The following is a 15,204-nucleotide window of genomic DNA, read 5'->3' on the forward strand; positions in this document are numbered from 1 at the left end:
ATATCAATGCGCAAACCGGAAATCGCCACACAGTCTCCGCTGTGGAACTATACTACTCGGCGGAAGAATAATGAATCAAATAACTTTCCTTCTACATATTTTTATAGCCATAATATTTGTTGGTTTAATTAGTTCATGTGTTTCCTGTAGTTGAAATATGAACTAAAATGAGAAAACTTATCTTTCTTTCTTTCTTTAAAAAAAATGTTACATCTTTCTCTCATACAAGCAGCATGGATAATCCCACACACAGTAGACCAGCTGCCTCTTGAGTCCTGCTCATTGAAAGATTCAATCAGATTTATTCTTGGTAGCACAACTGATTGAGAAAGTTAAGACATATCAGGGTTTTTTTTAAGTAATTAAAAAAGGCTGCAGTTGACTATTTTCACAGGCTTTATTGTTGGTGTACTTTTTTTGTTTAAAATAAATAAATCATTAATGATGAAGCTTGTAGTGAACTGGAGGTTATGAAAGAAAAAACAGTTTTCTTTTATGTGTTTAAATCTTGCTTATCAGTTAAATCAACTTTCTTTAAAAAAAAATACAACAGACGTTTTCCAGAACTAAAAGAAAGAAAAAGAAAATTTAAACTACTATCCGTAATGGTAGTGTGTTCCATCCTTGACTTAACTTAATCAGATTGTAAAAAAAACGAGAAAGATGGCTGATTAAATGATTTATCTATCATCATCATCTATTTTGTCGAGACATTACATATTACTATCTATCTATCTATCTATCTATCTATCTATCTATCTATCTATCTATCTATCTATCTATCTATCTATCTATCTATCTATCTATCTATCTATCTATCTATCTATCTATATATAGCATTCTCAGTGCCTTCTTGCATTTCTTGTAGACTGTGTGGAGGTGTAGACTGGCTTTGAAGGAACCATGAAGGTCTCATGGGAAACTTTTCTCCTCAGTGTGGGATGCAGAATTGTGCAGGTGATTGTTTGTATAGAGAACCAATGGATGGCGCTATTCATTTCAATTCCACCCCCCCAGTTCTTTGGTCTTATCAAGTCCTAAATGACTGATGTAGGGCCAGTCCCGCTCAGTGAGGACACAAGGCAGAGTGAGTGAGGAGCAGATGTCAGATCAGTAGTTAGGGTTTGCTGTTGCTTGAGGAGAAGATCATTTATAGGATGAAGATCTTCTGTGTGACTCCTATATAGTTTATGTTTAATCTGACTAAATTGCTTTAGTGCATGTTTCCAAGGAAACAACACATTTTCATGGTTTTGAATAGCAGAATAGTGCGTGTAAACAAGCTGTGTGGGGGATGTGAAGTATGGATCTTTATCAACAAGACAGAGAGAGAGAGAGAGAGAGAGAGAGAGAGAGAGAGAGAGAGAGAGAGAGAGAGAGAGAGAGAGAGAGAGAGAGAGAGAGAGAGAGAGAGAGAGAGAGAGAGAGGTGGGGGAAGGCTGGGAGCATGATGGAGGAGGCCACGGATGCCACATGGTTTTAAGAGCCATGATAAAGCTCTAAGACATGGAGAAGATTGAGAATAAAACTCTCACTGAGGCATTATTATCTTTAATATTGACGAGGAAATTGGGTTCTTTTACACCTCAAATAGCCTCAAATTTAGCTTGCAGCTCTACCTTTTTATACACTCAAAACATTCAAGACAAGACTGACCGACATCTGAGCTCAGAAGCTGCCTTTTGTTGCGAGATACTGGGAAGCTGAAATGAAAAATGTCCCACATTATAGGAACAATTTAGGAGAGAGGATTTTTTAAATTCCAGATCTGTGCCAGCAATCTGTGAGTTCACTGTAACACATTAAAAACAAATCTGCCTGACCCTCATTGCTGCTCAGCTAAGGTTACAGTGTCACTATAAAATATTCATCCACGGAAAATCTCTTTGATTCCAGCCGGTGTGTTGGCTTCATATCGCCAGGTTAAAGTCAGCCTAAACATGTAACTCAAACTAGAGCGTCGGCAGGCTTCAGGAAGAGCTACTTTCCTCATCATTTGCTCTCAAAAAGCACACCGGGAAGAAACGTTTGGTTTGGCCACAAATAGGAGGATGTCCGCTCCCTCTCCTACAGGTGAGTCTCCTTTTTTAAAAACAAAACTCTCTGGAGTTTCCTATCATTTTCCCCTCAAAAAAGTTGAATGTGGTATTTGGATGCTACTGAAGCTCACCTCTGTAGAGCTGCACAACCTGCTTTCCATTGACCTGATATGACCGGCATGACAGAGTGATGGATCGGTTCTTGTATTAAACACATTCAGTTAAGTTATGGAGTTAAAGATGAGCGCACATGTCCACAATTAAAGCCAATAAGTGGTCCGTAATAAAAAAGCTATGTCACTTTTAAAGAGGCATAATAAGAGAAAGACATTAAAAACGATTCATAATAGAAACAAAGTCGATTGCTGTGAATAGGCTAACTCATGATAAGAATATTATAGGAATATCAGCGTCATCTTTCGTTTAGGAAATCCATCCACCATTAAAAGCTTCTCCTCAAAGCCTACATAGGAGTTATCAGCACACTTTCTAAAGGAGTTGAATGAATCTGAGAGAAAGGAGAAGCTGTCATACTGACCTGCCGAAGTCCAGCAGAAAACAAAATTCAAACGTAAAATAAAACCAGGAATTGTAGAGAGGAAAGCGGATATTTTGTCCCATTGTGCGCAGTTTTTTGTGGCGCACCGGCTGCAGAGGCGCTTCTTCTCCAACCTCCCCCCTCCTTCTGACGTCATCGATATTTCATTCACATATTTTCAGCTTGTTTACTCCTCTTGGAAAAAAGTTTGTCGGATTGGAATATACGCAATGTTATGTGATTTTTCCAAGAAAATAAAACTTTTCTTGATTTTTTTTTCTTGCTTTTCCGCACCTCAAACCAAATGGAAAATCCCTCTGCATGGGATCAAGAAGTGGTAAAAAGAAATGTCTACAGGCTCTTGAAAATGTGTCGGATTGAAAGTCATTTGTGAAAACATTTATCACGCCTGCGCAAGTATTAAATGTGGATTTAAATGATCGATCCAGTGCTATTTATGTTAAATGAAGCGAAAAAAATGAAGAAAGTGTGCCCTAAGTTTTTGGGTTACCTTTGTGGTGAAGTATGAAACACATGGCACACGTGTGTTTTTCTGAGACTGGCACAATTTTTTTCGTTGGTTCAAAATATGTATTAACGAAATCTGTGGAAGTGACAAACAAGAAGTTAGATACAATATATATTAAAAAAACAACTATTGATTCCTCCACTTTTACACAGGCAGAAGCAGGAAAACTCCACAATTGTTGATTAAGACTGAACACAATCAAATTGGCTTGTATTTAAAACTGAAAATGAATTTAAAAAGTAAGAAACAATCATCTTTTGCTTGTAAAGCCTTTCAAATCCCCCCACTCTCCAGTTCCTGAGAGGATGACTGAGAGTGGATGACCTGCTTTGCCAACAGTGTTTACACTTCCTTGTAAAAGGATATAAAAAAGTGAAGGATTGGTGGCAGGAATGCATGAAGTAAACGACAGAAAAACACCCCCTCTCACTTAAAAAAGAAAAGGAGAAAAGGGAGAGACGAACTCAATGAACCCCTTTGAACTGCATTGACAGCAACACAGGGTAAAGGCAAATTTCCTCTGGGAGCCTACAGGGTGAAGAGTGGGGGTTGGGTAGGGTTAACTGGGGTGAGGGAGTCCGAAGTCTGCTTAGAAAAGTTGGTATTCAAAAGGCTCAGGAATCTTCTTTTGCTCAAGAGGTCAAATGCTCATAATTATGTATTTTTGTCCAGAAAACTAAGTGCCTAAAGGTTTGCACCACTGCACTGATTTAACTAACAGCAGGCTCCAATAGTCATATTTCTACATAATCTATTGTAGCAGGTAAAATTAAGTTTCAATAGTTGTTTTAATAATTTTTTAAAAGTCATTTGTGAATTAATATATATATCGGCTGAGTATAATTAATAATTTATGACCTCCAGGTGGTTTTCACTACAAACTATCAACCATATGATTACAAATTCCTTCAGAGGAAATGTTTTTTTATTTCTTTCTACTACTACTACACTTTACACTATTTAGCATTTATTACCAGCACATAAACAGTTAATGAATAGTTTATAATGCACTATAATTTAGTTGTAAGCAGATAGAAGTGTTAATGAATGCTTTCTTCAACCACTAATACTACTCCTCTGGGCAGCCAAACTGGATGCTGGTCTATTAACAGATAATGAAAATAGTAAAACTCTTTTCTAATAATGTGAAATGTGTCTGTATAGGAGGAATCATCTTTTTTTTTTTGACAAATAGAGGGCAATGTCAAATGTTCTTATATCTTCCTAAAACTGCAATCTGGTGTGTTATAAACAATTTATTAAACAGCTTATAATTGCTTAATAAGGTGTCTTTAAGCTGTTTTACTGTTGTTTTTAAGTGAAGTTAAAATTTCCAAATCTACATCTGGCATCTGGAAGTTTGACTCTACTGACTGTGAAAACTGACTAAAAACACCAGCGGACAACAGTGGAAATCAGTCCAGGACTTCAAGCATTCTACCTCAAAAAAAGTCTTTTTTTGTATTTTATAAATATATTCAAATGTTGTCAATAAGTCAGATTAAACCAAACCTACATGATGGTCTAAATTGTACATCTGAAGTTGTATTTACAGGCCTAACAAAGATCCCTGAAAATGTGTCTACGCTCTGAGTGTGTTCTCTTGACAAATGTATAGTAGTGATTCCACATATGAATGTACCTTCATTTGTCTGTATTTATTAATTATAAATAAGTGGTCTAAATATTCTAATACAGGCAGTATTTTGGCATTATACATAACAAATACTGTATATCTAATTTAAATCCTAACAAACTTATCAAAGCCTTGAGATTAGCCTCGCCTCAAGCAAAATTAGCAGGATAAAGTAATAAACACACTTTTAATGATAGCTTTACACTTAATATAGGGTTATTAATGGTCATAATACAAATAACAGGCTCTTAACTTTTTTTGCAAAACTTCATATAAAAAGTTGCTCTTTTTTTCTAGTATTTTCTACAAATAAAAAAGTGGGAAAGAAGATTGATGTGAAGGTAAAAGAAAAAAACATAGCCTGTAGCATAAAAGCAGATAAAAAGTTGGTTAAAGCATGCCTTGTAGTTGGTGTTGATTACAAGATAAACAACTATGTAAACAAAAGTTATGTTTTTCAGTGAGGAAATGTCCCCTGCCCTCACCCATATGATATAAGTTTGAGATGTTTCCCCTGCATTTCACATATAACTGATTTTTTCCAGTCTTAATATGGTGTTCACATTGCGTTTAGATGTTTTAAAATCTCTTCTTATCTGTGAGTTAGGTATTCCAGTTGTTTCCCTTTGACTAACAGGCACACCCAAAGCCACCCCATATCTAAATTATTCCTCATCATTAGCTCACACACATGTCAGTGAGCTGTAGTGCGATGATTACCACTGACTGGTCCTAATCAGAAAGGTCCTGTCAGGATATGAGTGAGTGGATAACATCTGACACTGGTAGCCAACCCTGTGACCCAAACAGTAATTCTATGGCCACTGCGGAGGCCTCCTCTACAAGCATCTTCAAAAACAGGCCTTTTTTTTGCGCGGGGGCTGGGATGGATTGGGGGTAGGGGTAAAAAGCTTGTGAATTCCGGAGGGTGGGCTCTCAGCTCTGGTGGGTGGAGATGGGCTTGTTGTTGTTTCATTCCTCCAACGTGTTTTTCCTTTTTCCTCATACCCGGGAATAACCTCTTGTGAAACGTCCGACTTAGTGTAGATGTCAGATAAGATAGTGAAGTGTGTCAATGAACGCACTATTTTTCAGGCTTTGTTGTTATCGACCTGCTCTGTGGCCTGGAGTAACCACAGTTTATGGTCAGACCTGCAGAGTGCTTGTTCTGTGTTGATAGACTCAATTTATAACCTGAATGAGCAGTCAGATTTTTAGTGGAGTTTAAACTTGTACAAAATTAATTTTTTTATCCATTTTTCACTTTTGCAAACTAAACTTCTCGTGTGTCTTTTGTTTGGATTGACATACTTTTTTTTTTTTTTTAATGATGTTCAATCCTTTTAGTAATAAGTATCACTGTTAGATGAAGGTAAATAGCTCTCTTAAAACAGGCAAAATACAAACTATGAAGCTATACATAACTTATTTAATTTACCAGTTTGTCTGATGGTGATCTTTGAGTGTAAGTCAAACTACACACACATGCACATTATTGGTAAGTAGTTACAAGTGACTCACGGTTGAGGATTGATTATGTAGTGACAAGTGAGGATCATACGACTGAACACATCAGTTTTCAGGTTTGTTTTTCTGGGTTTTCCAGTCACATTCCAAAGCTGTGAGTTCAGCTCTCCTCTGGTGCCCAACTATGATACTGGGAGGTAACTGGTCATATGTTAGCAACATGAGCTCAAAAACAACATTTCCTCTCATGGAAAGCATAGAAAAAATAATCATTTACATTAGATTTTATATTGTTTATAAGTCATGTAGGCTTTTCTGGTGAAGGGAACGTAGGTTTACAGAACTGTCTGATGTTATTATGTAAGTTTATTTAGGAGATATTCTATTTTTTATGACATTAAAAAGAAATATTCTTTGAGGGATTGAAGTGACTTATATAGCAAAACTGTGTTCATGTTTTATTGATATTGTGAGTTCTGTTTGCATCAGAGACAAGTTAACTTTTCCTGTTTTATGTATTTGGAAAAACAGTAATCAAAATGTTCTGTGTCAATCACAAGCACACACGTTTAAGATAAAAACACTGTTTTTAATAATGATTAATGTCTTATATGATTTTTTAAACACACACACATGCCAAAAACAATTAACTTAGAAATTCTTAAAAGCACACACACATTCCTTCTCCATCCTTACAAATCCAGATTCTATGAATATGCAAATATTTTCATTTCAAAAGTGTAACTGTTGGATGCCAGATGTCTCCTCCTTCACTCAAGAGTCCTCTCTAAGTGTTTGTGCACTGGAGGCTTCAAGTATCCACATCACACTTGCATAAATTGCACACTGGACCACAGTTGGCTCCAAACTAGTTGTGATGTCACAAAATCCTGCTCGTACACACATCTTAAACTCACATTTAAGGTGAACACAGAGAAAGTTTTCCCTCCCTTCAGCAGAGGAATGTGAAAACAGCCTTCCAGTGTCAAACTCTGCACATCCATCACTGTGAAGTAACAACAAGGAAACAGACATATTTGAGTGGAAGGGGACTTTAATATACATCCCCCTGCTGACACTTCCCCATATGCATGCACACATAATCATGAGAATATATTTTAATTCAGGACTACATTCTTTTATTTCTTTACTTCTTTTTGTTTGCTTCATTGTTTTCTTTTTTTCTTTCTGCTGCAACCATCCAATTACTCCACAGGGATCATTCAGATTTAATTCAATCCAATTTAATCTAATCTCAGAGTATAATAGCCTCATGTGGCTACACAAACCCCCTTATGATACAGTATTCACCGCCTCAACCAAACCCAGAACAAGTTTACTGCATGTTTATCGGCTCAGTGTAAGCAGAAACTTTTTACAATCAGACAGCTCGGGAGTGAAAAGCGGTCGCGAGTCTGATTCCCTTCTATTCTTGAGCTCGCAGGGGCAGAAATTAGCAGCGAGAGAAAGCATGTAATTGACAAAGTCACGTGTTCTCACTACGGGAACGGGCACAGCCAGCTCGAGAGCGAATGAGAGCGAAGGAGAGAGAGAGAGAGAGAGAGAGAGAAAGAGAGAGTGGGAGAGGGAGAGAGGGAGAGCAGTACAGAGGTGGTGTGAGTGAGGAAAGGATTGAAGGGAAGAGAGAGAGACATGACAAAAATATCAAAAGGCAGAAAGCACGCTGTACCATGCGAGCTAAATTGGTGACCGATGGGATCGAGGATGTCGGATTAATGGTGACTACCGCAGCCCGTTTTCGCAGAGGAAGCTTCTCTATTGCAACTTGGGCGCAGAGGGTCCGCGGGGAAACATGGCCGAAGGTTATTCTGCAATTATTTTTCTATTTTCTGCTCTTAGTTTTTTCTCCCCCCACCCTCTCTCTATCTGCTCTCTATAGGAGGGAGGGGAAGAGGTGGTGGTAGTGGTGGGAGGTGGTGGTGGTGGGGGGGGGGGCAAGGTGCAACGTGATTATTGTTCCAAACCTTTTAAAAAACCGACCGAACCGCCCCTCTACTGTGCACCAGGTCTAACTATGTTTCGCTGCATTAATATGTATGCGTTGTTAGAGCCTATGCTATTCTGCCCCACTGGTAAAGCTCGAAGAACCATGTGTACACCTGCCTTTTTTTGGAGGGGGGGGGATCCTTATAGCCGACAAACTCCACGTTGGGAGCGGGCTGTAGATGCACGAGAAAAATCCTCCACAAGTTACACACCGACTGAGCATGCCTGTGCATGAATCATCTGTCATGGAGTAACAAACAACTTTTTTTTTTTTGGGGGGGGTGTTGGCGTTGGTGCACACCGGATCACAGCACCATGCGCCCCTTGCTCGTTTATGTCGAAAATAGTAGTATAGGGAATTTCTACCGGCCCTGAACTTCACACAGCCTGTATTTGCAAGTGGAGGGGATTCCCCCCACGCTTCAAGAAGTTTTTTTTTTTCTTTCATTTTTACGCAACTGATCCCATTAAATTTATATAAACCAGTATGCGCTCAGTGGAGTAGCCATCCTGCGGAGTAATCTCCGATCCTTGTAAAAAATAAAAATAAAAAAAAATAAAAAATGTTCTAAGTGCTTCTTGTGTGTGCCCTGTTGTTGCAGGAGGGCCGGGTAAAGGTGGCGGAGAAGACCCCGCCAAGTCCACCGAGCAGGAGGACCGGACTCGACCTCAGATCCTGTCGGGATCGGGCTTCTGCAAATGGTTCAACGTCCGGATGGGCTTTGGATTTATCTCAATGACCAGCAGCGAAGGGAGCCCCGTCGACCCACCTCTGGATGTTTTTGTCCACCAAGTAAGTTGAACGCAGGGGGGAAAAAACAAAAAAACCCAAACAAAAACAAAAAAAACCAAACATCTGCTTTCGTAGCCGACTGATGTGGCGAGCATTTGGGGGAGAAAAAAAAACGTGCAAAAAGCGACGAATGATTGATTACTTTTTTTTCTTTCTCTCCTCCCCTTTTCAAAAAACAGAACAACAATTTCACTGTCTCTTCCAATCCAATCCTGATAACCGCAGGGCCCCCTTTTATTTCTTCTCAGGGCACCAGTCGGTAGTTACATTGTATCATCCGGATGTTTTGCATTGCCCAACATGTTACTGTGTAATCACACGTTGCCCACGGGCTTGCAGAGAAAGTGAGAGAGGGAGAGAGAGAGAAAAAACACGTTAAGTTTCCTCTTTGAGCCACATGCGTCCAGTTTTCCCCTCCCTTTGCTTCCCTCTTGTACTGTAAAGGGAAGGGAAGAAATGTCGTGTGCCTATGACACGGTTAGTTTCACACTTGGCCCTAATGGACAGCAGAGCTTGGTTGATATCCAGTCAGCTAACATGTCGGAAAGCAGGGTTTTTTCTTTTTTCTTTTAAAAAGCCACACTCTGCACACTCATGTTTTGTGAAAGCTGCATTTTGATGCATATTGAAACGTAACATCCAGTTTATTGAGATACATCTTTTTTCTTCTTCTCTCCTCTCCTCCTTTTGCTTTTACTCTCGCATGTGACGTCGAGCCTGACCTGTTTTCAGTTGATTTAGTGTGCATGCAGTTCATTTCAGAGGCCTCTTTTCCGACTTATTCTGCAGCAAACAAAGAGCAGTCAAAGTCCTCCCTTCCTCTTTCGAACCCCACGTTAAATCGTCCTTTTTTACGGGCCTGTAAAGTGGCTTTAAAATACTCGGGGAGGAACGACATGAGGATGAGGAGAGGTGTTTTTTCTTCTGTATTTCATTGGACACCCTCTCTTGGAGGTGTGTATATTGTGGAGTCACGGGATGTTGTGCTGAACTGGTGGGAAGAGGGGGTAGAGGGAGGGAGGGGGGTGCATTAGGGGTCAGATGTCAGCAGGGTGAATAAAAAAAGATGGGTGCACTGATCAGTATCAGACGAGCTGGGAGTGTTGAAAACATATAAATGATGGTTTCATAAAAGCATGAATGTATTACTCTAACCTTCAGTGACTTAAATAGTGTGATTATTTAAAAAAAGACTGTAAATGTGGAAACAGAAAGCGGTACCGACTGAGTTTGGCTTGGTTTGCTTTAAAATGATTAGATGGTTTTGCAGCCTCTTTGTTGTGTAGCAGTGTTTACAGTGTGCAGTGATGAGATGAAATCTTGAACGTTGCTGCTTCAATGTAATGTTCTCAGTTTTTTTGTTTTACTGCATTCACCTCATCTGATTTAGTTATTTAAACATATTTTAATTATTATTTATATTTTAAACATATTTTAAATGATTAGTTTGTTAATTGTAATCTTGATGGAGGTAAAGTTAATTATTTAATACACTGACAATAAAAATGTTTAGATTTAGTTGATTCTTTAATGTGAATATTTTCTGGTGTCTTCAGTCTTCTATGATAGTAAACTGAATATCTTTGGGTTGTGGACTGTTGGTTGTGACAAAACACAACATTTTTGGTTGCATTGTGGGCTTTACAAATGGTGATCAACATTTTTCCCAAATTTCTGACATTTTACAGACCAAACAACTGATAAATGGAGAAAATAATCTACAGATGAATCGACAATGAAAAAAATTGTTAGTTGCAGCTCTAAACAAAATGTTGACCTCTCCTCCATCTGTCTCTATAGTCATAGCATGACTGTATCATTATGTATTATACATTATGTATTTTGTCTGTCTGCATTTATATGTGTGAGGATGCAGTTGTTACTCTTGCTGCTGTGAATATTTGAAAATGTGGAGAGGCTCAGAAAAGTGCGTATCGCAGCAATGCATTATCAGTTTTTGATTGATACTCTCATATTGTGGCTCCTATCGACAGAATGCGCTGAATACTACTTACTCCAGACTGCTGATTTCCCTGCTGGCCAGATATGTTTAGAAGAGGATCATGCCAGCAAGAGAATATGTCTAGTTTGGGGAAACAAGCGAAAGAGCTGAGCAGAAGTCAAATAAACACTTTCTGTCTCAGCATTTTGTAACTACAGGACAAGACAGGCTGGTGGCATATCAGTGGGAAGATTATTTAAATCCATGCTGTGGTTTAAAGTCTATATATTTCAATTATAACAAGATGTAGTGTTGAAAATATCGTTCCCGTTAATAACTGTCACTTCCTACTCTGGATAATGATTTCCTTAAATTAAATGGAGCTAGTCACATTTGTACTTGTTTTAAAGTATACAAGTTTCTGCAAAAAAAAAAAAAAAAATCCCAATAAGCTTATAAATAGTTGACAAGCATACAGTGAATCATATGTTTATACTCATGCATCCCCAAAGTGTTTCCAGCTATGTGTGTACAATAAAGCAAGTGTCATTTAGCACAAAGAGCAAACAATGTGCATTCACAATCACATTGTCATATTCAAAGCAAAACTCCCCATTAGTTTGCAAGCATTTGCTTTCATCGTACACTACTTATTAAATCAGTCAGTCATTCTCTCAAACCATTCCTTCCTCTGTCTCTGCTGGCAGCCTGAAGCCATTTGTGAGATATTGATGCAATGTACAGGAGTTTATGTGATGTTCAGCTTTAGGGGGTGTCGAATTATAAGTGAGATTAGTTGTCATAGCTGTGTGTGGGAGCAGTCTTTGAAATGCATATTTTGTAGCGCTACAACTAAAGATTATTTCCATTATTGATTTTTTAAAAATTTGATGCATAGATTATTCATTTGGTTTATGAAAATGTCTGAAAATGGTGAAAAATGTTGACCACTGTTGTCTGAAGCTGAAGGTGACTTCCTTGAATGTCCCAAAGATATTTAGTTTACTGTCATAGACGTCTAAATAAACCAGAAAATAGTCACGTTTGAGAAGCTGGGATCTGGGCAATTTTTCCCAAAAAATTACTCAAAATGATTAAATCGATTACCAAAATAATTGGCAATTAATTTTCAGTTGATGGACTAATCGATAAATCCACTACATGCAGGTCTAATAGTTTATAATGAGTCTTAGGGTAAGAATAGGGTACAAATATTCCAATCATGGAAAAGACAATAATTACACCTTCATGAAGAGCAGAATGAGAGAAAGTGTTTGTCTTGACACAAAGGTCATGTAATATTTTCAGCATTTATGATACAAGAAAAAAAAACACACACACAGTATAAAGGCTGCAAATGTATTTTTGCACACTGACCCTAAACACACAAGAGAGAGAGGCGGAGGTAAGAATGATGGGGAGGGGAAGAGGAGCATGAGGACAGGAGAAGCCCGTAGAGAGAGAGAGAAGGGAGGAGGAGGAGGGGAGGGGTGGGTGGGGGGAGTTTTCCTAGGAAAGGGAAAGAGGAGGGATGTGGGAAAATAAGTGTGGGGTGGGGGCGGTGGAGGGTCGCGGGAGGTGGGTAGGAGGAGGAGGGGTCGGGGGAGGTGGTGGTGGTGTGGGGAGGGCCGTTTTGCCAGTGCTAGTCGAGGAGGAAAAACATGAGCGAGAGGTTGGAAAAAGACGAGTGAGTGGAGGAGCAGGAGGTAACAGAGGGAGGGTGAGAGTGTGTGTGTGTGTGTGTGAGTCAGCGAGAGGGGTCCCCGCCCGACCACGAGTTCTCTTCTGGGAGGCCTCTTCATCAGGGCTCCTATCTGATCACTTCCTTTTGAAGGTGTGTGTGTGTGTGTGTGTGTGTGTGTGTGTGTGTGTGTGTGTGTGTGTGTGTGTGTGTGTGTGTGTGTGTGTGTGTGTGTGTGTGTGTGTGTGTGTGTGTGTGTGTGTGTGTGTGTGTGTGTGTGTGTGAGAGAGAGAGAGAAAGCCAGAGCGTAATTAAGCTTCTTCACCCTCCGTGCCTCTCAGTGATTCCACACACAGGCAATTTCATTATGTCTGTTTGTCAACCCGCTCCTCTACCTGTGTTTTTCTGTGTGTAAATGTGAACGTGTGTGTGTGTGTGTGTGAGTTCCTGCTGGGACACGGGGGGTGCTCTCTCCTCGGCATTCTTTAAAAAGAGGAATTTCTTTAAAGACAAAAAGGCAGGAGGGTTGGGTGGGGTGAAGGGGTGTGTGGCGGTGAGGTGGGGGGCTGCTTGCCCTTTGTCAGTAATCAGTTTGAAATGTTGAACAGTTTGCTGCTGCTGCTATTCTCCTGAAACCTCCAGAGTGTGTGTTCAATTTATGGAGCCCCTGTGTGTTAGTGTATATGTGTGTGTGTGTGTGTCTATATGTGTGTGTGCATATGTATGTGTGTGTGTTTCATACTTTATGCTCAGGTTGTTGATGTCTACATGTGAACCATTGTAAGATGTTTTAGGTTTTGAGTGTGTGTTAGTGTGTGTGTGTGCATGCACGCGCTAGAGAGCGTGTGTTTTGTGTAGCGAGGTTAAAGTGGGCCCCTAGTGAGATTAACCTCTGGTCCGTGTCACCGTTTTGGCATGCAGGCCCCACCCATCTCTGCCTCCAGATAGCCAGTATCAGGCTTTGTCTCTCCTGCAGCCACACTACCCCCTCCACCACCACCACTACCACCTCCACCACCACACCCCCTCCACCAACCCACCCTTCTCTTCTGCACATCAAAAAACGCAAAAGAAGAAGAAAGAGTAGTCATGTGACTTCCTTTTGAGGAGCTGGCCACATACAGCGGAGATGATTGGTAATTGGAAAGGTGGTGGAGTAGAAAGCAGAGCAGGGCTAAAAACGAGTTGCAATTCACCTGGAAATACATGAAGGGTGCCTGCAGAAGCCGCTGATGTTTCATTTCATTTCATTACAGAAACATGCAGAAATAATACATGAATCAAAGCTAATGCAAACATATTCAGTAGATATGTTTTTGAAAAAAAGGTTTAATTTCTCTCTCTAACAAAAGTGACATTTTTATTGATCTTGCACCTCTAATAGACATGTATGGGAATAACTGTAACAGGGCAGCAAATAGTTACTATTTCATTATGTGCGTGTTATTCTCTCAATGAATCATTTCAACCAAAAATGACATTTTCAAATTGCTTTTTTAAAATCTGACCAACAGTTTGCAACCTAAATAAATTCAGTTTACTCTGATAAAGAAAATCAAATCCAATCCTCACATATTTGCAGGCGGAAGCGGAAAAAGTGTTTGTCATGTTTTGTTTAGAAAAATTAATTAGCTACTTACTAATTGTTTAAGCTCCAAAAGATTAATGAAAACACAAACATTTTAATAGAATATGGAGATAAACAGGAAATGGAAAAGCGCATTTGTAGAAAATGAGTTTACTTTTGGAGACGCATCTGTAATGTTTTTAATGGAGATCATGTATAGTCAAATTCAGTTTCAAAGGGCAGAGAAAGAGGGAAACAAACTGTAACCTTTTTCCAAAGAAAATCACAGAAGTCATTAAATGCAGGACTCAGATAACGAGAAGATAATGTGTAAAGATAAGCGATGTAAATATGTAAACAGAAGCCATAATTTTAAAATGTTTAATAACAATGTCATTAGCGAGTGATTCAGCTAATAACCATAATTCCACTTCTGTCATGTTGGACATAAAACATGAAACACATCTTTTCAAATATGACCTGCCTTTGTCTTAGTTGAATATGTACAGTATAAAACATAATATAACTGCACATGGTTTAAATTAAAATAATTTTCTAAATGATTTTGTTCTACTTGATTACATTTGACCAGAACCAGCAGCTTCTGTTTTTCTCTTTGTATGTTTTTGCATTAAACTCAACCAGCAACCTAATGCTATCATAGCATAAAGAATGGGACAAATAAAATAAAAAAATCTAGTAACCTGTTTTTATTTTGCAACCCGTTTTCATATATTAGCCATTAATAATTTGTCTGGATGTGGTTTGACGTCTTTAAATGGTTTAGACTAGAATTTGGAAACAACACACCCATTTTCTTAACAAAAAAAAGAAAAAGAAGTTGTGCTTTGTAACCGCGGTTCTGTTTTGAATGGGTGCTGTTGTTAGCAGACGTGTGCGTTTTATCACCAGTCACCTCAGCCAGAGTTATTTCCCCTTTCATGCTGATAAATGTAGCAAGATGATCTAGTGCTTCCTCCCTCAGATCAAATATTTGCCCCAGTC

The 15,204-nt window shown here is 39.0% G+C and overlaps 1 protein-coding gene across 1 annotated transcript in view; it reads left to right on the forward strand.

Moving 5' to 3' along the window:
• The first annotated feature begins 7,854 nt into the window (after window positions 1–7,854).
• lin28b (lin-28 homolog B (C. elegans)) overlaps window positions 7,855–15,204 on the forward strand; it is a 15,251-nt gene continuing 7,901 nt past the window's right edge. Inside the window, exons 1-2 of the mRNA XM_062437511.1 lie at window positions 7,855–8,032; window positions 8,819–9,009. Of these exons, the coding sequence (XP_062293495.1) occupies window positions 8,023–8,032; window positions 8,819–9,009 (201 nt within the window). The 5' untranslated portion in view covers window positions 7,855–8,022. The remainder of the gene's footprint in view (window positions 8,033–8,818; window positions 9,010–15,204) is intronic.

The sequence above is a fragment of the Scomber scombrus genome, chromosome 17 (genome assembly GCF_963691925.1).
Source record: "Scomber scombrus chromosome 17, fScoSco1.1, whole genome shotgun sequence".
In the NCBI taxonomy this organism is placed as follows: domain Eukaryota; kingdom Metazoa; phylum Chordata; class Actinopteri; order Scombriformes; family Scombridae; genus Scomber; species Scomber scombrus.